At 39.9% G+C, this 26838-nt stretch overlaps 1 protein-coding gene across 3 annotated transcripts in view; it reads right to left on the bottom strand.

Annotated features, from left to right (window-relative positions):
- COL15A1 (collagen type XV alpha 1 chain) overlaps window positions 1-26838 on the bottom strand; it is a 124983-nt gene that overhangs the window by 25061 nt on the left and 73084 nt on the right. For all 3 annotated transcript variants that reach the window (XM_071553446.1, XM_071553449.1, XM_071553447.1), the window contains exons 16-26: window positions 23917-23985; window positions 20987-21031; window positions 18585-18620; window positions 15989-16051; window positions 15051-15086; window positions 14874-14957; window positions 8990-9055; window positions 7113-7148; window positions 4577-4639; window positions 2512-2589; window positions 2357-2392 (exon numbers count right to left, since the gene is read on the bottom strand). In XM_071553446.1, coding sequence (XP_071409547.1) covers window positions 2357-2392; window positions 2512-2589; window positions 4577-4639; window positions 7113-7148; window positions 8990-9055; window positions 14874-14957; window positions 15051-15086; window positions 15989-16051; window positions 18585-18620; window positions 20987-21031; window positions 23917-23985 — 612 coding nt within the window. The remainder of the gene's footprint in view (window positions 1-2356; window positions 2393-2511; window positions 2590-4576; window positions 4640-7112; window positions 7149-8989; window positions 9056-14873; window positions 14958-15050; window positions 15087-15988; window positions 16052-18584; window positions 18621-20986; window positions 21032-23916; window positions 23986-26838) is intronic.

Below are 26838 nucleotides of genomic sequence, written 5' to 3'. Positions count from 1 at the left end.
CCAGTCCTGACAGATATTAGTGACTCCCAGAGGCAGAGGCCAGGAGTCACAGCTAGAAGTGAAAGAAGGAAGTGAGGAAGCCATAGGAGACTGCTTAGGAGAAAAGGAAATTTCATTTACAACAGATTTGGGCAGACTGACACTGAGGTTCTTACTACGGGCTCTTCTTCAATGATGTGCAGCTGTCTGCTTCACTGACAGGGAACAGCATAATCCAGCAAGTAAAAGAGTCTTGTTTCTCTTGCGGCAGGAGGTTGGATTCAGTCTCTCTTCTGCTTTGTTAATAATAGCACTAACCTCCTGACTATCCCTGCTTCTCATCCGTCAAACTACTGCTTCTCTGTAGCTCTCTCTGCTGCAGGCTCTCTTCTGTCAACTGAAGTCTCAAAAAGGAGGGGAGCAATGAGAAGGGATTTGTTTTTAAATTCTGGAAACTTATGTATGAATTCATGTTGCTCTAACAGCAAAGAGGAATGATCAGAGTCTCTGCCTGCCTCAAAACTGTTCTTGGGCCTCACGAAGAGTCTTACTTTGTGCAAAGTGGAACAGAACCATTTTACTAAAACCTTTGATAAGTTATGCCTCAGAGTCTCTGGCTCAGCACTCTGAAGTCTGTATATTTTTTCTGCACAGGACTCAAATTAAGGACAAAGGGATTTCTTGTGTGGGTCAACCCCACCCTATTAGCAGTGATGATCAAACCAGAATTCTGCATCAAGGAGAGGAACTGGCTGAGTAAAGCCTCGAGACAGGTTCTGTGTGCCACATTTTCCTGCAGTATAATCATTCACACCAGTGCTGAACAGCCTTGCCTGCATGCTGAACTCTATGAAGCACCTTACAGCAGTACAAAAGGAGTTTGGGGTTGACAGAAAAAGGATCTGTCCAAAGGATGCACAGCAAAAGGAAGAGAGGCAATGAACACCACCCAGAGAGAGAATTCCAAATAAATATAAGGAAAATCTTTTTTTACCCTGAAGGTTGTCAAATACTGGAATCTGCTGCCCAGAGCGACTGTGGAATTTCTATCCTAAGAATTGTTGAAAACACTTTGGCAAGTCCCTGAGTTAAACAGACCTGCTTCAGGCAGTGCTGTGGACTAGATGATCTCTGAAGTTCACTGCCACTCAAAATTATTTTGTGTCAAGGTGAAAAGATAGACTCATCTTGCAGTCATACAAGGAGGAGAAAAGGAACTTCCTTTCTGGTAAGTCAGGACAGCCCCCTCAGGGTATTCCAATACACAGTCATTAAGAAAGCAGTTACTCAGCACACCCAGCTAGCCCCTTCTAAAGACTACAGAAATTGATGTCAAAATCTCCTACATGCCTTGGCGTGCAGAAATGTCAACACCTACTAATCTTCAGTTAGACACAACAGTGACCAGACCACACATTAAAAGGAGAAACTAAGAAACTCCAATATTCTTGAGCTGTTGAATACTAGACCAGAAGAAATTGGTGCCCTGAGTCTGGGCAAATGTTCTTATTTTATAACTCTTTACTTATGCTTTCATACAACATTCCCTGTCCAGTCAAAAGTATCAGACCAAATACCTGAAAGAAGGCCTCTAAATCCTGACTTCAGTACATGACCTGACTCTACTGCCTGATATACAGCCTTCTCAGAATCCAAGGCAATTGCAGATTACTGGCATCAACAGAAATTGAGCTGATGGAGTTAGTTATTTTAATGTAAATCATAGAAACAGAGTAGTTTAGATGGAAAAGGACCTTTAGAGATCCTCTAGTACAACCTCTTGCTCAGAGTAAGACAAACTTGTAAGTTAGGTCATGCCACTCTGCACCTTGTTCCACAATCCACCATCTCTCTGGGGACTTATTTCTGTGTTTAAGCACTTTTACTGTGATTTTTTTTCTTTTTATCTAATTGAAATTTCCCTTTCTGGGACTTGTGATCTTTGTTACTTGCCTTTTTCCTCTGCACCTCTGAGAAGAACACGACTTTGTTCTGTGATTCCCTTTCAGGCTGCAGCAGGGAGCAATTAGAGCTCCTCTCAGTCTTATATCTTCAGGGCTAAACAAACCCAGTTCACTCAGTCATGTAAGGTAAGTTTCTAGCTCTGATGATTTTTACTGTCTGTTTAGATAGTAACAGACACCTTTGTACTATCAGAATTTAAACTCTGCATTAAGTCAGTAGTTTAGAGCACTACATGTGTAATAACCACATTTTCTTTGGAAGGACACTGATCACACTAAAGCAGGAATACTGCATATCATCCCTACTCAGAAGGACTGAAAAGCTAACCCAAACTACCTTTATGTTTACTAACATCCGTTAATCCAAAGCAAAATTTAAAAAAAGTACCACTCCTTCTTTGGACTTGTCTTACCATTGGTCCTGCTGGTCCCACCACTCCAGCTTCACCCTGTTGAGGACAGACACACAGAGAGCAATGATAAGGAGAATTCCTGCAATGTCTAGCAGAGGTGGCTGGCAACAAGGCTGCCAAGCATTTTGGAGGAACACATCACAGTATTAGCTCACCTTCTCTCCTTTTCTTCCTATTAATTCAGTTATAGATCCATCAGCAGCAATGATAGCTCCTGGCTCTCCCTTTTCACCCTGCAATTATCCAAGTAATTACAGTTTACAAAGCAGTTCTCAGTGAATCAGTAGAAGTCAAAGCAGCATTGCTGCTGTCTGAAGCATGACAGATTAGTCATGCTGTGATATGAAACATAAAGTGACACCAAGTGTGAGTAGGGTAAAGCTTGATTCTGTGGGAGAAAGGGATGATCTTCTTAAAACATAATGAAGTACACCAGAAATATCTCCCTGAGATGAGTAAGTACTTATTTTTTACAAAACACTTTATATTGCTCTCCATAGAATAACTATGTGAAACCTGCTATGTTTCTGAAAGATCTCTGCCAAAGTCAGACAAGCTATTGGTGTCTTGTGTAACATCAGCTTACATAACGGTCAGCAAATCCTGCTGGAAATGGAGAATCTTCATAGAACAGTAAATGTCCTAATTTTACTATCAGGAAAGCATGAATCCTTCTCTCTCTATGCCTGGCATGATGCAGTCTCATTAACTTGAATGAAGGACAATTCCCAACATTCAAATTGTGACCCTCTGCATTCCAGTTCCACAACCACAAATTATCACTTAGTGATAGCGTGTGGTTCCCTCTCTGGATCTTTCCTTTGTGACTTTCCTCTTCCTAGCTCAGGCATCTTGGTATAACATCTTTCTCCAGATCTCATGGAAGAAATCTGGCTTGGAACTAACACTTGCATTCATGATTAAAATGACAGTCCAGGTTATAGCCCTTTCACTGAGCTGTAAGTGCTGTAATTCTGTTCCTCTCTCAGGTTCTTAAATCTTTGGAGTATTTGAAGTCTCTCTGAAGCTCCTTTGGATACTTTGGACTCTCCATAAGGCTTGGTTGTCTTCCCTGACTTTATCTTCCATGAGATTTTATGGACCTGATGTTGAATTTCATGTTCTTTAAAGTAAAATGCTCCTAGGTGTCTGTACAGCTTCATTGTAGTTCCCACCTTCATCATTCTTGAGCATAACCTGGTGTTTGTGCCCCAGAAACAGCCTCAGATACATCTCTTTGTCTTTGGGGGGTGCAAAATATAATGACTTCAAAGTTTTGAATTCTTACCAATGTGGACAGCAGAAGACAAAAAGAGGTGCTAACTAAAAAACAAAAGTAAAAATCCCCACAACCAAACCAAAAAACACCCAACTATTTTCAAGGTTGAGCTCAATCATTTTATGCACTCTCTAAAAGAACAGGAAACTTATGACAAAAGTGGACTGGTATTTGTGGCCTGAGATGTTTCTTTCTGAGTAATGAAGATGCTTTTCATCTACAATCTCATTTCAAACCACAGCTAACCAATTCCAAGTTTTCCTATTACTTGTGAGAAAGTGAGGTCAGCTACTGAGAAAGAATAAGCAGAAAGTGTTTGTCTTTTTGTTGCCCCCAAGATATTATATGGTCCTCTCCCCTGCTTCCTGCAGAGGGATGAGAAGGGGAGGAATAAAACTAGAACAGCTGCAATATTTACCAAACAACAGTCTTTAGTAACCTCTCAGGAATGCTATAAAATACACTCTTTTTGTGAAGAACACAGGCAAGGGATCCTAAGAAGAGAGCTCCCCAAGCCTTATACTTTCTTTGGGAATTGAAAACTGCAGGCTTCAATCTGTAGGTAAAGCCCTCTTGAGCAAGGGAGGAGGAAAAGATCAATCTCTTTGTATTTGGCCTTTTGGATGAGATCCCAGGGTGTCAGCACAGCAATCGGCTGGCAAGAAGAGGTTGCTTCATGTTTAATGTTTATGCAGACTTAACTGATAAGTGCATACTGCACTCCAGAATTTCAACACCGGGGCAGGAATATCAGATTTTGGTGGGATTATGTCAAGGGATGTTGTTCAGCACTTTTTATTTCTCCCTACTAAATTTTTCTCATGAAGTTAGTAACATGGCAATCCTTAGTAAAAATTAGAGTCATTAAACTTAATGTCACTAAGTATTTGTCATTGAACACATTTCCCAGCATGTGCTGTTCCCTGTGCATGTTCTTATACCTGTTGTCCTTTGGGTCCTTGTAATCCAGGCAAACCAATATCACCCTTTGGTCCCCGAGGACCCTGTGAAAAACAAGCACATAAATCCATAGGGATATCTCTGGAGATTATGGAGCCAGGCCATTTACCAAATGTAACTTTCATTAACTATCAAACTTGAACTTAAATCACTCTGGTTGCAATGTAAGAATTCTCACAGGACTAAACTGCTCTTTGAATCATATTATTCCCTAACCCAAATATCACATAGGGAAAAATCTGTTAAAAGAACAAAATGAAAAAACCCTGATGTTTTTCAGTGTAGATGATATACACATTCACAAAGGGAAATACCCAAACATTAACAACAGTGGAAATTCAATGTAAAATTCTCTGTTTCCTCCCTACTCTATTCTCTCCCTCCATGATAATTCAGCCAGATGATTTTCAACAGAATTTCCTAACCTATATTTTTAACACTATATTAAAAAAAATCCTGAAAAAGGGGTTATCTATTTGTAAATGAGATAATTTCTTTATCTGTTCTGTGGTGAAAGCATGCCACTCAAATCAAATTGTGCTTCACAATCAGTCATTGTAAGTGCATTCAGAAACATTTCTTTCACCCACAAAGAACTTAATTCAAGTCTACATGATTTCTGCATCAGTGAAGAGATAAAGACATGAGGTAAGAACAAGAATGGTATTTTCATGAGAGTAGAAATTCTGTAAATGACAGAGAGACCAAGAATTCATTATACCACTTTCTAAATAATATCAGCTCTTTTTCAAATGAAAAGTATTTTTAAAGACTTTTTTCCTTTGGTTTCCTATGCAGATTGCAATACCTAGACTTAGTAAACAACCTTCTGTAAAATTTTGGGCAATTTGCCAGTGTTTGTTAACATCTTTTTTCAGCTTTCCCAGTTTTTTCCTTAGTTATTCTGAGGCAGTTGACAAAGGATCCTGAGACCATATGCGTGCTCTGAACTGTAAAATAATCATAACAAGGGAAAATAATTCCATCACATTACATAGAATATGGATACAGTACTATGAACAATACTATCTGAATTTATAACCTAGATAATCATAGAAATAGAATATGCCAAGTTGGAAGGGACCTACAAGGATCACTGAAGTCCAGCTCCTGGCCCTGTAAAGGGCACCCCAAGAGTCACACCATGTGCCTGAGAACATTGTCCAAATGCTTCTTGAACTCTGTCAGCCTTGGTGCTGTGACCACTGCCCTGCGGAGCCTGTTCAGTGCCCAACCACTCCCTGGGTGACAAATTTACTCTAGTATTCAACCTAAACCTCCCCAACACAACTTCAAGCCATTCCTTTGAGTCTTGTCACTGGCCACCACAGAGGAAAGATCAGTGCCTGTCCCTGCTCTTTCTGTCACAAGGAAGTTGTAACTGCAATGAGGTCTCCCTTCGGTCTCCTTCAGCTGAGCAGACCAAATGCCCTCAGCTGCTCCTCATGTGGCTTCCCCTCAAGGCCCTTTACCATCTTTGTTGCCCTCTTTTGGACACTCTCTAATGACTTAATATCTTTCTTATATTTCAGTGCTCAAAACTACCCCATTATTCAAGGTGAGGCAGCCCCATCCCAGTGCAGAGCAGAGCAGGACAATCCCCTCCCTCACCCAGCTGGCGATGCTGTGCCTGATTCCCCCCAGGGCATGGCTGACCCTCCTGGCTGCTGACTCATATTCAACTTGCCATTGACCAGGACCCTCAGGTTCCTTTACATGGCACTGATTTCCAGCATCTCATTCCCCAGTCTGTTCATACATCCAGGGTTGCCCGTCTCAGGTGCAGAGTCTGGCACTTTTCCTTGTTGAACTACACATGGCTGGTGATTGCCCAGCCCTCTGCTCTGCTGAGGTCTCCCTGCAGGGACTCTCAGCTTTTGAGGGAGTTGACAGCTCCTCCCAGTTGTGTGCCATCTGCAAATTTACTTAGCATTCCTTCTAGTCCTTCATCCAAGTCATTTATGGAGATGTTTTTATGTTTGTGTAGTGTGGCAGTCTGAGCACAGTAGGTGGGTTGCTTAGAATAAGGCACCTTTTGATACTATGATTGTGCAATGCTTATATGGTAGCCCTGGTACATTTTTATAAAAAATCATAAATGTTTCCTAAAAGATGAAATATAAAGAGTATGTCTCATAGGGCTTTACTGTATTCTGTAGAGGTAACAACAAAAAAAGCGCCTAAATAATAACACAATTAAATATACATACAAAGATAACTCTTAGAAGTCCATTGTTTCCATTTGTCTCTCCTATATGGCACAGGTCTTTCCTTAGGTAGTAATTTTTCTTCAATTACATCTCAATTTAAACTACAGAACTGACATTGAGATAAACATATCAGGATGTACTTCATTTCCAAGAGAGTAAATTTCTACCATAGCTGGCAATTCCATAAAGACCTGCAGTCTCCCATAAGAAAATTTATTAGACCTAGTGCAAATTGTGCACAGTACAAATTTTTAAAAATAGTAAACTAATATGAAAAAAACTGAAATTCAAGGAAATTAATACTTACAGGAAATCCTGGTAGACCCGGCTTTCCATCTGGCCCCTGCAAAACAAAAAAACCCACACCTTTACAAGCACGTATTACAAACTTGCATTTTTCATATATGGTGTGATCTGTGAATATCAACTCATCTGCAATCGAATTAAGAATTTCTTTCAGTTGATGGTAAACTTGTGAATGCTCTGCTACATCCTAAGCTTCTAACTTAGAGTTTACTTTCAGAAACTGAAGAGACAGTGATCCAAGGAAGGCTGAAAAAAAGGTGACAGTTTCCAGATATGAAAGGCATGCAACTTCAAATCAGATTCCTTTGAATCTTTTCCAGATGCCAGCACAGAGACCACAGTAGCCTGCCCACCTTTGCCATTTTTCTCCTGGATGTCTCTGGATAGGAAATAGAATGTGTAATAGGCTGTGAATAGAAACATAGTTTGGGATTTGTACTGGGCATATTTAAGATTGCCCTGATGTGATAAGTGCAGAGAGACACTTCAGTTCTAGTTCAGATCTAGATGAGAATAGTGGGGTGTCTATTACCCCACCCACTATGAGACTGCACCTCTTTCCTAACCAGGGTGAGCTCAGAGACTGAGGTTCAAACCTTTCCCATTGCGACTGCACTTCAAGCTCCTGGCCCTGCTTCTTTTTGCTGGGAATGTGACCCTAACAGTCATTAGAAATCAATGCATTTCTGCTGGGGTCATGAGCCTGCTCATCTATGTTATTTTGAGAATCTGTCATCCAAGGTTTGAAAGGCAACTACCTGCAGTAACAGAGCTCACACAAAAGGGCCCATACTATCCTGGAACCCCATTATGTCCAGAGATTAGGAGACTCAGGAAACACATCAAACACTCTTCCATGAAAACTGTTTTACCATAAGCACAGCTGGATGCAGTCACAATAACATGAACTTGTTCTATCGTGTAACAAGCGGGAAAGAGCTGTGCTAGACTATCAGATAAAGGTTACAAGCTGTTGTTGGAGCCAATGCCCTTCTTTCCAGTTCAATGACAAACTTAGTAAATATTTGGTTTGGGACAGATGAATTAATAAGATACATGTTTATTTCAAACTTTGGCTATGTAGAGTAAAATTTTGCTATTGGCTATGCACATGCTGGGTTTCCTTGTTTCATCAGGGGTTGAATGGGAGGGAGACAACTGCGCTCACAAATGAGAAAAAAAAAATAAAATACACAAACAACAATCCGCAAATGAAACTAGCTGTGAAGTAAGTTGTTTAATTTGTGGGGGTTAAGATTTTGTAAAGTGCACTTTTGGGCAAGTTTGAATAGACTCCACAGCTTGGAAAAGGTAGATTTCTCTATGGATACAGTCCTAGGAACCTGAAATTATTAACAAAAAGCATTCAGAATTTCAAATATTTGACTGAGATATTTGAACCAGAATTTCACATCTGTTGTCTCATGAAATTCCCAGTTTTTCATCTGCAGCTATAATTCCTGTGAGACTAAACTCACACACAGGAGCCTAGCATTGCTCGTTAGTCTCAAGCAGAACTGAGAAAAATACTTTTTATCCCAACATTCTGTGACTTGAAAAACAAGAAGGGAAAAAAAATGGAAGAAATGCTACGTAAATCTTGGCCCCTATTTTTGCAAGAGTTCTACATTGATGTAGAATTCTGTGCATATAATTAAGAATCAGAGTCGAGCACATTTCTTTATTTCATACAAATGTGTAAAAGTAAATTTTTCAGATAGAACTTAGTTCTGCCCTAAAATACTTCTACAGAGTTCAGAGCTGAACCTAGCAGGAGCACAATCTTAAAGCATAGGAAACTCATCTGTAGCTGATACTTAAAAGACGACATTGAAGATGGAGCAAATCTGAAGATTTAATAAAGCAGCATGTACTCACTGGAGGCCCAAGCAGTCCTTTAATTTCAGTAAAATTAAACATTCCATTTGTATCATTGAGGAGGAACTAAAAAAGAAAGGGTTAAGAAACAGGTTATTTCAAATTATTATCTAAGGCACACACACATTTTTAGAAATGTACAAAAAATTATCTCTTTATAACAATGGAAAAAACCCCATAAATAATGTCACAGAAAAGGCTCTATACTTCTAATTTTCATTATACATCTGGAATAACAAAACCTAGACTTTGTTTTACATTTCTTCCATCAGGATCTCAGGATGCTTTCAAAAATTTAATTAACTGACTCCCATTTTTAATTTGAAAGATATGATGCCAAATGTTGCAGCCTGAATTAATTTATCCTCAGCAAGATAAATACTGAAAAGGAAGTTTTAAGCTCCAGTATGTCCCTGGCATTCTAAGAATGGATCAGCTTCACCACACTCATCCTGTCATAGAGTTGAAGTTATATTGTGGCATGTCTGCATCACACCATGCAGAGCCATGCAGTGATTCCTTAGTCAGCTGTGGTCATGTTGCTGTGTCTGAAACAAGCTTGGGTCTCCCAAACAGTACAGTCACTTGGATGTGGAGCTGCACTGACTGTAATCAGCTCCCAGTCTCAAGATCCCTGAACAGAGCACTGTAATGGCAATGCTGTTATACCGATTCCTATCCTGGAATTAGTGAGCTCAGTGGTAGACTAGGCATTTCTGCATCATTTCATCACAGAAGCATAATAATGAAGGTGGACAGGACCTTGGAGTTCTAATATTTGATCACTGTCAGGGTAAAAAAGTTTTCACTTATATTTAATTGGAATTTTCCTTGTTCCAGCTTGAGTCTGTTACATCTTTTAATATTATATCTCCAAGAAGAGGCTGCTTCCATCTTATCTGTATCCGCAGATTAGATAGTTGTAGACAGCAACAAAGCCTCTCCTTAACCTGCCTTTTGCCAGACTAATCAGACCCCACTCTGTCTGTGCTCTGGTTCCCTGAATATTTTGGCAGCCCTGCATGGTACTTGCTCCTTTAGGTCATGTACTGGGGTTCTCACAGCTGAAGAGTACCCCAGAAGCCAATCACAACTCCCGAGTCCGTCAGTTAGACAACTTTCCAACTGTGTTTCTATCCTCTTATCCACTTTGCACGTCATCAGTTTGGTGATAGCAAGACTCTGGAAGACAGCATCAGAAGTCCTGCTAAAGTCAGGGTCTACAGATTGCAGTGCCCATTCCCTGTCCACAGAGAAGCAATGATTTTGATCAGGAAGGAACTGCTATTAGTAAATCCATGTTGGCTGCTCTCTATCAGAATCTTGTCCTGATGTTATGATTAGACTTTCATTTTGGTTTCAGATAGCTGCTTCTGGTTTAAATAGGTGTTTCCAATACTATATCATGTAGTCTTATAGTACAATTCAAGACAGAAAATATGTAAGTGCTTGCACCACATGAACATTTTAGGCAAAAAGATATCCTTATTCTGCTTTTGTTGTTTGTTTAATTTCTTTCACCCCATGTGACACTTTAGGCTTGTTTTGGATTCAGAAGTACATGTTGAATCTTCTTGGAAGACTGAGTTAGTCCATTTGCTTAACAGGCAAGACATGCCATCCGCTTCAATATAAGGCTCTATGTGAAACACTATATTCCCACTGAATGTAATGAAAATCTGAATTTCACAAGGCCAGGGCAGGGCTTGCCTTCAGGTGCCAGGGATTTACTTACCACCTGAATAAACATGTTGTCACTGAGGTATTGTGAAATCTGAATGCCTTTTTCTGCCTGTTACCATGTGCAGACCAGCGCTATCAGATCACAATCTTTTCCAACATTTGTTGTGAATACAGTATCCAGGAACCGAGTTTGAAGCTTTGAATAGGAGGTTTGACCATATGGCTTCCAGAGATCACTTCCAATATTCTTACGAGTCTCTGAATGCTGTTTTTCTAATTTGGTATATGTGAAGTAGGACACAAAAGAGAACAGATCTGCTTGGACACATCATACATCTTACTGTATTGTATCGTAACATATTGTATCGTAACATATCGTATTGTATTGCATTGCATCGTATCGTAGCCTATCCTATGTTGTCTGAGCGTGGTAGTGTATGGTCAGCTTTCTGTGCTTTGAGGTTGTGTTGGCATGATTCATGCAGCTAAAACTTGTTACCTTTCCTGGGTGCTACAACCCACTTCCTGTCCTCGTGTTCTGCAAAAACCACTGGAAAATTGTGAAATAAAAAGCCAGTTTAAACCCTGCAGGCGGCATTCCATTTCCAGCCTTCATGAGCTCTGCTGCATTGCTCCAGGGGTAGCGTGGTGCCATCAGTCCCACTTTATATCTAGTTCTATATTGCCCAGAAAGGGAATGGGATGTGGGCTGCTACTTTAATGACAGTAATAAAAGAGTCCTGCTGCTGCAATTGTTCTGCTTTATCTACAACAGGTGGCAGAAATCCAGGAGCCCTGGGTTTACACTGTCTTTTCATTGTGGAATTACCAGTATTCATTGTTTTTGGGCTCAATCCAAACTATATTGAAGCCTCTGAAAAGAATCCCAAAGGTTTGCTGAGTTTGGGATCAGGCACATTGTATATTTTATACATAGATTTGATCTACAAATGGAAATTGTGGTTGGGAGTCAGATACTGTATATAAGGCTGAAGAAGATTTGAAAACAGAGGGTCCAGGAGTGATGATTAGAAAAAAAGATTGCATTCTTCACAACTTCCCCCAGGTTTTTATCTTCAGTTTTGGGTGTGAAAACAGCTTTAATAGCAACAGTCCAGAAATATAACTCTTCAGCACATCAAATTAATTCAGAAAATGGAGACTACAAAGTAAGGACAACTTTGTTTTTAATATTTTCTTCATTGTTATGTTTTAGGATGATTGTCTGGATTGGATTCTAAATAAACCTTCAGCTTTGTATCCACGTGGCATGAATACATCCTTATTAGAATTATAGAAAGAATATAGGGAACAAAATCTTTTGACATTTTCTTTATACCCTCACCATTAACATTTCTTCTGGACTTTTGTTTCTATAGGTGAATAATGACAGCCAAAGATAATTGTTTAAAAGTTTGAAATTTAAATCTAATAACATTTCTCTATTCAAAATTGCTTCTGTACTATACCCAACTACATTTGTGTGACAAAATCATACCACCAATTAATATGGTCTTCTGGCTATCCACTCACAAAAATGCACTGAGTGTCACAGACTGCTCCAAAAGAATGAAATAATCAATACAAGATGAGAAATAGTGACTCTGTTGCTTTGGAATACCAAACAACAGCAAACAGAGGTACATTGTTTTGGGGTTTTTTAAACAGGACAGGTCAGAGCAGACTTTCTGACTGATCACAGGAGGCAACAGAGGAAGCAGCAAGGATGGGAAGCCTCTGAGACCTACCATGCTGGTGGGTACTGCAGAAGCCTGTAAATGGGTAGGTTTCCCTGCAGACCTCAGTTTTATCTTACCACATATTTTTATGGTGTTAGAAGTGGTTTCTGAAGGAAGCAAATCCCCTCAGTTCACATAGGGATCAGGTTAAGTGAGGGGGAAAACAAGGTCCACTTTTCAGTGCAGTTCAATCTATGTGCTATTGGCCAGATGCTGGTGAGACCTGGCCCTGAGCCACAGCTGTCCACAACAGGTCTAATATTTCAAAAATACTGAATTTGCACTGACTTTTTACTGTTTTTATTTTGTTCAAGAGGCACAAAATCTGTTTAACTGCAGCCACACAGCCCTTCCTAAGAAAACATCCTTCCAACTCTGATGGATCAATCCACTGGAGTTCAGTAGCTTGAGAAGAATTTGTCCTTGGCTATTGAATGGTTAAACAAATGAACTAAATGACCTTGACATGGGGAGGGATCTCTCTAACTGCCCCATGGTTCACTTAGATCACTGAACTGATCTCTGCTGCTCTACCCACCTCAGGCCAATATCCACATTACAACAGCTGGCACGGGTATTTATTTTAGTTCTGCAATTCCAATGGCATTGATAGGTCTACTTGCAATAGTTCTTTCTGTATCTGAAGCAAACTAGGGAAGGTGAGAGTCTGAGTCAACAAAACACACTTGGGTAATTTAACCTTCTATCTCAGCAAATGTATAGTAAATGAATGTCCTGTTCTTATACAAACATTGGTGAGGTAGGTAGAATCAAATGTCATACACAGGAACATATACTTCCACACTTGTTTAACTAACTGTGACAAAATCCAGTACACCAAGCCCTCAGAGAAATCATCTGATTAACAATACAAGGAATTTGAAGCACATGAGGCTCTTGCTGTACCTCCCCAGAACAACTGTTTGCCACAAATGTATATGAAGCCACTTATATTATGCTCCCTGTTTTTTAAGAGAGCTTCTAAAACTCCAAAGTATTTAGAGAAGGAAATGTGCTTTTGTATGGATTTGTAACACAGCTAATGCAATATACCTTCTACCAGGCTCTGTATATTTCTGCAATGCATGGCAAAGGTAGTTCTGGAGAATTCACAGGATTCATGTTTCTTCATATTAGACAGATGTGTGGACTGTGACTATCACGAGTCAGGGAGCCCTGCAGCCTCCAGCAAACCTGTGTCATTAGTTTGCTATGTCAGCTTAAATAACCTTTTTACATTTCTCATACATTCTGTCCTCCCTCTGATGATTTCACAGTGCTTTTTCAAGTATTAATGAGGAAAGGAGCAACTCACTGAGGTTCATTATTACTTCAAACAGAGCTATTTAATCACTGATAAGAATTAAGGTCTCACAGTGGCACCTTGGCAGGGCTGTGAGAAAGCATATGAATTTTACATCAGCATTTCTATCACAGCTATTGAGGACTTCACAGAAACTCCAACAGAAATGTGATAAAGTGAAGAGCTGGTGACAATCCCGTTTGGAGCAGGACTTCAGACTAGATGATTTTCCCATAGCTAACATTTCTGTGAATCTGTAATTCTGCTCATCCACAACTCGGGATCCAAGATCTTAAGATTCTGAATGGAAAGTGGAATCCCAGTAAATTTAGTAAATAACACAGTTCTGCTGGAACTTGTGATGTGGCTTATGGGGTGCTATATTTGCTATCAGTAGCAGAAACCTGAGTGACAGCCTATTTATTTCAGTCAAAAGAATGTTATGGATAGCTTATGATAACACTGGTACCAAGCTCCCTCTCATACAGATATCTCAGCTGGGCATTTCCCTTCTTGCAATTAGAAATCACTTCCTAGTGCCCCTATATGCATTCCTATGGACAAGTCTGGCTGTTTTAGGCACCTCCACCTCTCAGAGGTGGTTTCCTGCAGTCAATCACAGTTTCTCCCGATCTTAATGACATATCAAGCCAACTGCAAGCATTTTTGTTGTCAGCTTGAAAATGGGATTTTTTATTACTGCTAATAGTATTGTTTTTGCAAAGGCTGATGTACACATAGCAAAATTAACTGAAAAGGTATGTGCATATAAAGGATACCGAAGAGTTTTTATGAGCTTCTTGTATTTTACCTTCAGTGCTTTTTGTTAGTGCTTCCACAACAGACTCAGTGCACTGGTTTGTATAGTGGACAACTGTGAGAAAACACTTCTCTCCCCTACATACCACTGTGTCTCTAGTGCTTTGCTTTGTTAAACGTTCCCATTTTTTTATTTCTCTGTCGACTTCTATTTGATGTTCACAAATCCTGCAGAATCACCTGAAGAGGTGAGGGGTGCTCAATATGACTCAATATGACTGTTTTGAGGAATAGACTTACGACCTGAATATCAACAACAGAATTGCCAGTTTGTTAACACCTTGTGCCCTCTTCTCTGTAAGATGATTTACAGACTTCAAAGCTTGAGAAACACACTTACCTCAGGTATTGCTATGACTGGTCCTGGTGGTCCTGGTGGTCCAGGTGGTCCCACAATACTGTCCCCATTCTGTCCTGGTTCACCCTATTTCAAAAGCATTATATGTGAAAAACCAATATACCCAGTACTACGTTTCACATGGGATTTTTGGAAAGAATGAAGCACACACAATCTCACCTGAGGTCCTGGGTCACCCTTCTCCCCTTTTGGACCCTGCATGTGATTAAAGAAAAGAGCATAAGCTATTTAAAAAGGAAAAAAATATGTGAAATGTGTTTTCTTTAGATTCACAAAGAGCACAACAGTAAATTGCAGGTACAGAATGATGATTCCCCAGCTCTCTCAAAACACACATGGGGCCAACTGGTTTGTACTCAGACATTCTGAGGATTTGATGTTTAAAAGTATTTCCCATAACTTTTGACAGAGTTCACAGACGACCAAAAGCAAATGGGCACAAAATATTTAATTAGTTGGGAATTAATTCAATGAACCTTTTTTTCACTGCTCCAAAATCAACCATGCCTGGCTGTGCTGTCCTTTTCCAGCACTAACCACATCAGTTGTGTCTGAGATTTCCCAGGAGAGCAGACAGGGGAACACAGGGGAGATAAACTGTCATCTTTCAGGCAGGTTATTTCTAAGCTGACCAGCCCCTGGATACAACTCTCTGTGCTGGGCATGCAGTTTGTCCAGCATGAGTGAGAGGAAGACGTCAGGGCACCTGTGGGACTCCCCAGGCAAAGCACTCTGTAATCCTTGAGGGTTTTAGGCATGAGAAATACATTAAAATTACCTATGAGCCTGATGGTTTTCCTCTAATTAAAACAGAGCTGATTTCTGAATAATTAAAAGCAGAAGGAGCATTGAGGAATCAGAACTAGCCTCTGGAGATGCCTATTTCACTTCTGACTGATGAGGAAGGGGTGGGCAAGAGACACTCTGCTCCTGTGTTTGGTGTCTGAGGGAACTGCTCCAGGTAAAGCAGGACAAACCCAGCCCCAGCTCTCCACAGGCTGCCAGCAGGTACTGTTATGGCTCCTGCTGATCCTTCAGAGGTAGGATTGGGAGCCAGTGTGTGTTAGGTGATCCCACATTATGATAGCCCTACTCACCACATCTCCAGGATGCCCAGCAATGCCAGGGAGGCCTGGTTTTCCATCTGTGCCCGGCATTCCCTGCCACAACAAACACACTGTTATTCTCTCTAAATTGCATTCAGTTTCATGCAAACAGGATGCTGCCATGCAGGGACATGATATGGTTCTGGACGGACTTGTGAGCAGGTTGGGGGGAGGCTCCATGGAGTCAGCATTATATCATTAGTCATCTGCTCTCTCCACTCCTTCTCTTTCACCCTCTTCAGAGCATGTTTATTTTCTCCTAGTGCAGCTTCAGTTGTTCTTCACAGCTCCCACCTCTGCTTACCAAAACAGCGAATTTTGTTGCTTTCCCCCAAAATACATTTGGTGAGTTCTTTCCACCCTTCAGCTAAATGACCCTCAGGCTGGAGGAAGAGAAGGGAGAGGCACTGGATTTAGACAGGAGTTGGTATGTGGGGCAAAAAGGCTTGATAGCCCCAACTGCAGTTAAATATAGGACTGTACTAGGAATCTGACAGTCACTCTATTCTATGGGAAAAACAGAAGCAGTGATGATAATGCAATTTGCCCTGAGAAAAATGGATAAAAGAGGGCTCTGAATTCTTAAAGGGACAGATAAACAGTGAGCAACACTTTTTGCATCTGTTTTTCTCTGTGTCCTAGGAAATGGCACAGCAGCCTAATGATTCATCCAAGTGACCAATTAGCCTTTTTTGTTTCAGTAGTGACATTATTTTTTTGTTTGTTAGCTTGTTGGATTGGTGAGGGGTTTTTTGGGAGTTTGTTTTATTTTGCATGGGGTATTTTTTGTTTGGCTTGAAGGCTTTTTTCTTCTGTTTTTTTTTCTTTCATTTTTTTCTTTTCTTTTTTTTTTTCAATTTTTTGTTTGGTTTCTTTTTTAGGAAAAAGCTGTTTTGGTTCTAACCTTTTGTTCTGCTTTGAGAAAATGTTTTTGAGTTTTTACAGTAGATAGCAGCACAAGAGATTTACTATGTCTACTTCATTAAGGAAGGATATTCTCATGGCTCTGGCTGTGATCAGCCAAGCATGTGGCTGAGGAATAAAATATAATTTCTGAAGCACTCTTTTTCATTTTATAGACAAGTGCAGGATAAAAGGTGTCTCTAAATCATAATGGAATTTAGGCATCAAAGCATGTACTGGGATTTAGGTATCTGCATGACAAGTAAAAATGGTACTTGGGACATAAGTCTCTCAGTGCTTGTGGGAAATTTTAAGTATCTGTAGCAGCAAAGGTAATTGGGCAGAGGAAATAACCTTGGACAAACAGCACTTCTGCAACAGGACACCTTCCTAGTATTGCAAACACTGAATAATTTCTCCCATTGATTTTCCTAAAGAAATTTAAATTGGAAGAAAAGATCCAGGATAGGTAAGATGCTTTATTGCACATAATGTATCTAGAGACATCTCAAATTCTAACTCCCTCCATATTTTAAGAATGTAGCTCATTGGTCAAATATAAGAGGACTGAGATATTTTCTGATCTGAGGACCGAAGAAATTATTTTTTAAGTAGTCCTGCAGTAACTCTACTTACAAGATACACATTTGAAATGTATTTATCACATCAGACAATAATAACTACTAGAACAAGGACCTCAGAAGAAAGCACATGTATGTATAATAAGTAAGAAAATATTCTATAGTCTCAAACAGATTAAGAAGAGTTAAACAACTCTCTTATGTGTTAATGCATCAGCTTTAATTATCAGGCTGACAAATATCTCCGTGAAATGACAACACTCAAAATATGTACAGCAGATGGAATTTATGGCAAGCAGAGTCATGCTACATTGTTTTTTTTTTAGAAAACAAACAAGCAGATGCTGCTAAAAGACTGTGATAATACTCTTGTAAATACTCAACAAGCATAATTGCTTTTATCTTGCTTTCTAGAGCAACTCTTGATTTCAATGATGTCCTAAATGCAAGAGAAGATTCTATATTTTATTTTATACTTTATTTTATTTTAAATTTTTGCTATGTTTTCATTTTCTATAAGTCACACCAGCGCTCTCTGGTGGTTTAGGCCTGCAAAAGGCACTCAGGTCAGCTAGGGACCAGCAACAAGCCGCACAGACACAAACAGGAGCTTTGGGGTGGGCTCCAAGAGGAGTTCCAAGCAGAATAGAATAGCAAATGACAGATATGAACTTATTACTGTAGCACACAGACCCGTGTCATAGGTGGAGTGCTCTGGTGTGGGGTGTGAGCTACACATCATGGTATCAAGGAGTAGGGGCATGGGGAACTCAGTTTTCTGTGTATAAGCTTTGGTGATTTCCATTTTTGTTCTGGTGAAAATATAAAGGGCCTCACAAGACACCATGACAACATGCACCAGAGGATTTTAAATGCAATTTTAACCATATTTTAAGCAGAAGTCTTAAGCACCAGGTTACACTGGCTCCTGATAATCACAATTCAACAGAAGAAGGGTTTTATTTTTCCAGAGAAGCCATCCTGAGCTTTAATATGCTGACACAGCAAGAAATATTCATCATCCCCTGAGTGCATTAAGAGCTGAAAGGAAACTGAAGAAAGAAACAACTGATGTTTTAGATAAGGTTAAATAAAATTCTTACCTTTGAACCTGGTGGACCGATGTTGCCTCTTTCTCCCTGAAACAGACACACAGTAGGGCTCAGTAAGAAACAGTTACAAGGATTATAAACATATATGTTACTTTCCTTACAAACAAAGGAACTGAATGATTACCAAAAATATAGCTTATTTTTTGTAAAGTTATGCCCAGCATACTTTTGGGAATTGCTGCTGGTAGTTTAACCTCCCAGTTGCCACTGTCATCTCAAGAGTTTCTAGTCACCATGCCTTATTTTTGCTGGACCTCTACGAAGCCACGTGCCTGAACCTTCCTTTTGATGGTTGCCTGGAATCTGCACATGGTAACTTTCCCCAGATCTACCAACACAACCATGACCTTGTGCCTCTGCAAAGGACTCACCATCTTCCTGCAGAACAGTTAACTCTGTTTGCCCCACACTACTGCTCTCTCCACCTATCCAGCCACTACGCAGTCACATCACAATGTAATGCACTGTGTCACCTTTGGGACTGATTCTGGAGAACTTTAGCTCTAAGTAGACACGGTTCCTCAATTTCATCACATGCAGAGAACTTGTGATTTAGTTTATTTCACTTGAGATAGAGAATATGAACAGGAATAAATCATCAAGAAGCAATAGCAATTGCCTCAAATGTTAAGTTTCTGCTTGCTGCTTTTTAGGAGTGTTTATATGAAGACTGTAGACTGTTTTTAATGAAAACAGTTTTTTATAATAATAAAAGTGAAAGCAGAATTTGGATCTATTCTTACTTGCTAGGAAAGAGAGAAAACTGATCACAGCAGGTCTTCTCTGACAGCTATACTAGTCTGGGATATTTGAATGATGAAGGATACATGAAACAGAACGATACGTTCAGCTCCTCGTGATGCATTAGCTCTTGGTTTTTGGCAGTGGGTGGTTGTTGTATTTTGCCACTGTTGCCTAGAGAAGTAATTTATAATCATGAAAAGTGGGTGTAAAATTCATCCCCATGAGAATGATAGTGTGTTATAACCACTCTACATTAGTTTTGCCCTAGTGTACCTGATTTTGTAAGATGTCAGGCAATAATTTGTTCCTTTCTGTTTTTCCTGTATCTTGGGGTTGAGTGACTCAAGATTAAACAACTAAAATATTTATGTAGGTGATGGTGAAATCTCTTGGCCAAGGTTGATGACTATTTTTTCAGTCCCAGTCTAGTTCCTAAATCCTAGGAGTCAGGCTACCTTCATTTCTGAAGACTTTGTGAAGCAGCATTTCTTAGAAATAAAATTTCTAGCAAAGGGTAGAGAACAAGATCCTAACAAAAAAATGTTGGAGACTTGGCACCTACTCACGTGCACAGAGCAGCATCATGTGAGAGCACATCTATTCTTGCCAGTCCTTTGCAGTGTCACTCACCAACATGTGTTGTGCAAATTTTGAACTTTTCACTAGTAAGGAATGCGCTGCAGCATTAACAGGAGTAGCACCCAATGGAGGGACTTTTTCAGCCCTACAAGAAAGCCCTGAGCTCTGCAGGCTCAAGACATAGGGCGCTGGCCAGACCTTTGATGGCTGTTGTCTTAGGAATCAACTGCACACAGATATTGCTGGCAATGGGTAGTCAGTGGCTGGTGACGTGTGAGAGTTCAGAGGTAAATTTTAGGGGGAGAGGCCCTCACAGACTGTCTTTAATTTCCTGCTCTTTTAATGCTAATGTTATTTCCCAGAGCAATGAAGAATTTGAATTTAAGTTTATATTAACAAAGGTGTTGAAAGGTGGTGTCGTGCTGTGCTATTGACCTGAAAAGTAGTCAAGCTTGAGGTAGCAATTGGAAAAGTGTCTTACTGTTTAAGGCCCCATTCTGTGAATCTGCCGTTTTCTTCTCTGTTTTTTCAGGGCTGCATTTTTGCCTCATGGGTTACATAAGTAGTAGCAGCACCAAAGTGGAAAAATTCAGCCACTACTGAGCTCAAATCCAAACCAAGGCAAAGCAGTCATGACATCATTCTTCTTGCCCTCTCCCACCTTCCAGAATGCTTTCCTATCACTTTGTAGGATCATGCCAGAATGTTTTCTCCTGCAGGTTTCTCTTTCAACAGCATATATGTAACCTCTTGGAAACCAGACTGATGTATAATTGACCAAAAAAGAGAAAGTGCCAAATGTCCTTAGAATATTATACAAAAATGCCATGGAAAGTAATGGCCCATCTAGTATTTGCTCATTGCTTTGGTGTGAATGTGAAATAATTCTAATAATACACATTCTGGGTAGATACTCAGTGTAAATGGGAACAAAATTTTTCCCATACTGAATCAGCACATGGATCTTAAATGAAAGCTGTTTTGTTCAGGCAAATTCTGGGAATATAGAAATAAAAAATATAAAAAAATACATGCCAAAGCCAAATAGGTTAGCTTTCAAGTCATTGTACCTTTGGTCCTAATGGTCCACGCTCTCCGTGTCTTCCTGCAGAACCCTATAAAAATACACAGAATTTGCTGGTACATCCACATAACATTTCATAATAAATTTTGTCAGAAAAAACCCCTTAATTCACAACCACAACTGTTACAAAAACAATTTTGAAGACCAGTAGTATTAACAGAGAGTAGTAAAATGTAAGCATTGCTTAAGGGTTGTTGTCCTGATATATACTGCCTTGTTCTATATTATCCTGCAAAGATGGAAAGATGTCTTCTTCTTACAAAGACCACTTTGGTGTTGTCACTGCATACTTTACATATTTTTAGAAAATATTAGAAATAAAGTTATCCAAGTCCATTTGTTGCAAGGGATTTCTTTTAATTGCTTACATTTTTTGGGCTTGCTTTCTTGGCTAAAATTAAGATATGCTACCAGTTTAGAGGCAACACAGCCTTGCTAGTTTTAAAAGCTGTTCCCCAAATGCTTGTTTCAAAAAACATTTGGAAATGCAACTTTCTCTCGTCTCTATATGGTGGAATGAGTTGGAAAGTACAATTATGACTTGTGTGGTAAAATGTACAACAGTTCATGACTGATTATTTTAGAAAGCTGGGTGGGAATTAAAAGGAATTCAACAAAGTGATTGAATTGTCTTTATCTGGAAAATGAAGACACTAATAAATGTTAATGCTAACTAATGCTAAAACATGAACAAAACTACACTGATCTGTGGAAGAAAGAGAATAGAAACCCTGAAAATGAGAGCTGAGTCTACAGACAAAATTAATTGGATACTTCTACTTCAAAACATAACCACTACTTTCTGATAAAAGATTAATAAAAATTTCAACAGGTACAAATATAGTGCCAACAAATGTAATTTATTTCCTACATATAGTGATAATAAATGTAATTCATTTCCTAGCAGCTACTTTGAGTTGTAGCCCTCTTAGAAGCAAATATTGTTTTCACCCAAACACAACTATGGACTCTGGAGTTGTCATGGGTGTAAGTGGCTCATAATGCAGTATCAGTAGGTATATAAAAGCATTTTCATTATTACAACACAATTCTTATGTTCGTTCTTTACTGACTCAAACTTTGCAGAGTAACAGGAAAATTTTGTTCAACTACAAGACATTTTTCGAGTATTTATAGCTTACTGACTTGGAAACAATGCCTGTCATAAAACCAAAAATGAGAGTGAGGCTGTCATTAAGGCAGGCCAGAATAGGCAATTTTGGCCCTGGTTGTGGACACCAGAGCGTTTCAGCTAACAAATTCAATTCTTATTTTTGCAACTGTATTTTTTGTGTCCCTTTTTTAGTATCTAAGAAAAGACATAAGAGGGGCAAAGGTCTCTAAGCTATTAAACAAAGTCTCCTGTAACTTTGGTGGCTCACAATCACTAGCACTTTAAACCAACACAGTAAAGAGCTGCTCAGAGTCACTCCTATTGCCAGGGTTCAGTTAATTTCTGATGTCCCATGGAATCATAGAAACAGGGCTGTACAGGGCCTGTGGTGGCCACCTAATCCAATTACCCCTTTGAAGCAGAACTGTCACCAGCTCTAGATCAGCTCAGTGTCTCTGTCCAGCAAAGGCTTGATATCTTCCAAGAACAGATCTGCAACCTCCCTGGGCAAACTGCCCCAGTGCTGCACCAACCTCCTAATGGACAGGCTTCTCCTAAGTCTTAGCCCGAGCATCTCAAGCTGTGAGTTGTGACCACTCTCTCCTATTGTACCACAAAGAACAGTTTGGCTTTATCATATTTGCACTTGCCCCTCAGAGACTTGTAAGCAGCTATTGGATCACACCTTGTCTCATTTTTTTGCCAGACTAAACCATTGAAGGTCCTTCAGCTTCTCCTCATTGGTCATGTACTCAAGGCCCCACGTCATCTGTACAGGTCTCTGCTGGAGTGTCTTCTCCACATCCTTCTTGTAGTGAGTACAAAAAATGGCTTCAGTACTCCAGTGCAGTCTCACTAACCCTGAGGGAAGGGCTATAATAACAACATCCCTGCATCTGTTGGCAGTGCCCTTTCTGATGCAGTCCAGGGCAGGGGTGCCTGATTTGCAGTGTCAGTGTACTGTTGTCTTGTGTTCAGTCTGTCATCTCTTGTAACCCAAGGGCAGCAGCAGCAGCATTTCTCTAAACTTGGGCAACAAAAGTCATCCTTGCAAATCTATACTTTGGAAGTCTAGAGGTTTCTTTTGGAGTGAGCACAGGGATATCTGAAGACCAAACTACAACAGTGCAGACAGTTCTGGAAGAGGAAATGTTGGATAGTTGCCTGCTTTGGGGAAGGCATCGTCAGCTGCAGTTTTGATGCTATTGCTAAGAATGAAAATAAATCCAGTGATCTGGAAGGCACCGATGAATTACATTTCCATATTCTCTACTTGATTATTTAAAGTGGCCATCAAAGCAAAAAATGCCCTGAGACACAGTGATGGAGGAAAAAAGCATCTCTTTTTATGTAACATTGCTACCACACTAGTGGGAACAATTTTTTAGTTTAAAAGTCAGTTGTCAAATTATGCAGATTTGATTGTCAAAGTATAACATTTCAGTTTCATATTCATATATGTAGTTGATCTTCATATGCAAGAAGGGAATCTACTGGAGTGAAAAAAGAAACAGAGAGCTAGATAATATGAAAACCCCTATTTCATCATAAATATACCAGAGCAGAATCTAAAAATCATTAGCTAATGAGGTATAAGAGAAATACTGTTCCTATTCTTTGGAGGACAGTTATTGTAATACCATTCTATAGCAAGTGAACCCAGATCAGTGCAGTAACTCTTAGTCTACAGCTGAGAGGGCTATATGTCTCCAAAAAGCAGAAAGGAGGACATTTTTGTTTAAAAAAAATGCTCAACAACCCAACAACAAAATAGACTCCCCTCCTCCAAAATATCAACTTACCTTTGGCCCCTTTGATCCTGGAATTCTGGATTCACTTAACAGGTCAATGGTACCTGATCCTTCCATGTCCTAATGGGAGAGAAAATTGGTACAGAATTTAAGAATTTATTTTTTTTCTGTTTATTTTTGGGTTTTCGTTTGCTTTGGTGTTTGTTTGTTTATTTGTTTTCAACTGCTCTATTTTCTGTGGTCCTGTAAAAATGGGAAACATGTATTTTTGTTTTTCTAATTAACTTTTCTTTTGACCAATGAGTGATGTTTTGGAGATATGCTGTGCTTAAATGTGATAAAATTCTGTTCTTTACTATCTTGCCAATTTGACACCATTTCTCCAGCACTTCAGGCTGAACAGCATTAGGCAGAAGTGGAACAGTTTTAAGTATGGGCTATGTTTAAGCATTCTTTTTCTGTCTGGCATTTACCTTCCACCCAGCTACAGAAGCAATATAATAACTAGCAAGGGTTACAGACCTGACTCATGGCAGTAAGAACTTGACAGTTTGGTAAAAGCAACAGTGATTTTTCACAAATAAAGGTCTTCCTAATTCACACAGTTGAATGTTGAACTCCTGTCTAAAACACAGCTTACTGAAATTGAGCAGAAAAAAAATGCTCCACCACAAAATTGTAGAATTCATTAAGCTGAAAGGGATCTTGGAGGCTACCTGGCCAAACCTCTTGCTGAAAGCAGTGTCAACACTGAATTCAAACCAGGTTGTTCAGGGTTTGTCTCCTCAAGTGTCAGAACCATCCAGGGATGGAGGCTTAAGCCTTCTACAGACAAGACAAGATCAATTCCCTGAGACTTTCCAGGTCATCTACTCCAACTCACTGTCCATTGCCATGGCCTTCCTCAGAAAGGAGTATCTGTGTAGTGGCAGTCCTTGAGAGCAGCATCCGTATTTCCTGTGGAGATTTTCTGGCAGTTTTAAAAGAAACTTTACAGAAAGCAGCAACTTCCCTCCTGCTTTCATTGTTCTGTGACATTCCAGATCCATGGCAGAAGCAGGAACTGCCAGTTCCAAAGCAGCAAGGAAATAAAATTGCAGGCTGTTGTAATTACTCATTTTACTCCCAGCACCATCCCTATGTTCCTATCCCTTGCCTTATGCCTAGTCTAGACTTGCCAGACTGTGCTTCAAAACATCTGGATGAACCGAGCCAGCAGGGAACTGTTCACTTGCTTTTAGCTGCAGTTCTAATTGCAGCTGTACTGGCTGAGTTTTTCCCTTTTCCTGAAAGGGGAAATCTTCAAATTTCTTTTTTCCCCTTCCCTGCTCACAGACAAGCAGCATTCATTTTCAACATCAGCACCATGTGTTGAATCCTCTCATTTTCCTTTCAATCACTAGAATGGCAGAAAATAAGTTACTTTTTTGGGTGTCAGATGGTTCTGGGACCATTTGGGTTCTCCAAAATTTTAGTAAATTAAACTGGCAGAAGAATTGATGAAACACTGGATGTTAGGGTGATGTGAAGGACAGGTGTGTGCCAGGAATGTCTGCAGATTGCAAAAGGAACAGGAACAAAGCAGAATCTCCACCTCTTAGTGACAACAAGCCCTTGTATCAGTTTATCATATTTAGAAAACCCACACTCCTTGCCTACTTAGCTTTCAGCTAAGCCTTAATGGCTTGAAAGGGCTCAGATTAGCACAGGTGTGACACACTCTGGAGATGGTATAAGGGAAAGGATGGGAGAACAATTAGATGAGCTGAAGCTGCTCTCAAATGGCAGCCTAATGCTGAAGTTATGGAAAATATCAGCTGACTTGACACCAATTAAAATGAGAAATCTTGTTATTTTGCCCTTTTCTACCAACTGCAGAAGAGCTAAAGATGCAGGAATGCACAGCTGGAATCAGGTCCTTCCTTTTGGGGACAAGGAAGACCTTTCATGCCACTTCACCTGAGATTGAATAGTATTCAGACTTTCATTCTCCTCCTCCTCCATCAGCCATCAGTGTACCAAATACCAACAGGAAGTCTCCTTATACTCTCTTTGGCTTGTTTAACCAAACACTCACTGCTTAAGGTAAACTACAAATTGTGTTTCTGGGTCCTTTCCCTTGACTGCACTGTGCCAGTCTGTTTTTCCCTTTAAGAGAGTGCTTGATGCCTGCTTTATATAACAGACCATCTCTTTTGACATCTGCATGTTTTTAATGGGTTTACCAGGTACCTTCTGCAGCTCAAACTGTTCTTTTGGCAAGGATAAGTGTCAGCAAACCCCCTGCCATTTGGTTTTTGCACATAGCTGATCACAGATGCTAACAAGTGCTAACAGGAATGTTTTGCAGAAACAGCCTTACAGCAATAAACAGACTGTCAACCAAAAGGTAGCGTCGCCCTAACAAACTGGCAGACCATGGTGCTGCCTTAACAGATGGCAGGGGTGGGCATCCAAAAGATCAGCTAGAACTAGCAAGCCTGTTTATAGTAGTATTACTCTCAGGAAATTACAATTCTGCCAATTTTGTTTGGACTAGATGAAGTTCAAGATGAAGTCAGTCAAGATACTGTTACTGCAGTTAGAGCTGAGATCCTACTGTGTTTGCACTCGTACAAGTGGGGACTTCCAGTTTTCACTCTCTTCTGCTGACTTTGCTCCTCTGAGACTTAGGTATCAAAAGTGGCAGAGTTTGATCCTAAATACCTAACTGCAGGGTAACTCTTTGGGGGCATAATGAGGCCATGTTGGCTTCCAATCAAATAGTGTGAGTGGGGAAAAGTGAAGAATCTCTTAAGATTAAGCTCTCAAGGGCCACAGAAGATGACTGTAAGTCAGAGAAGCCATCATCCTGGGCTAAAACTCAGACAAGGGTGAAGATGTGACTTACCAGGAGTCCTTAACTCGTTCTGAGACAAGTACATATTTATTAAGGGGAGACTGTACCAGTCTTTATAGTGTGCCTAAGTTAAG

This window comes from Pithys albifrons, chromosome 4, assembly GCF_047495875.1.
Source record: "Pithys albifrons albifrons isolate INPA30051 chromosome 4, PitAlb_v1, whole genome shotgun sequence".
NCBI classification, from domain to species: domain Eukaryota; kingdom Metazoa; phylum Chordata; class Aves; order Passeriformes; family Thamnophilidae; genus Pithys; species Pithys albifrons.
This window is presented reverse-complemented; position numbering and strand designations above follow the sequence as displayed.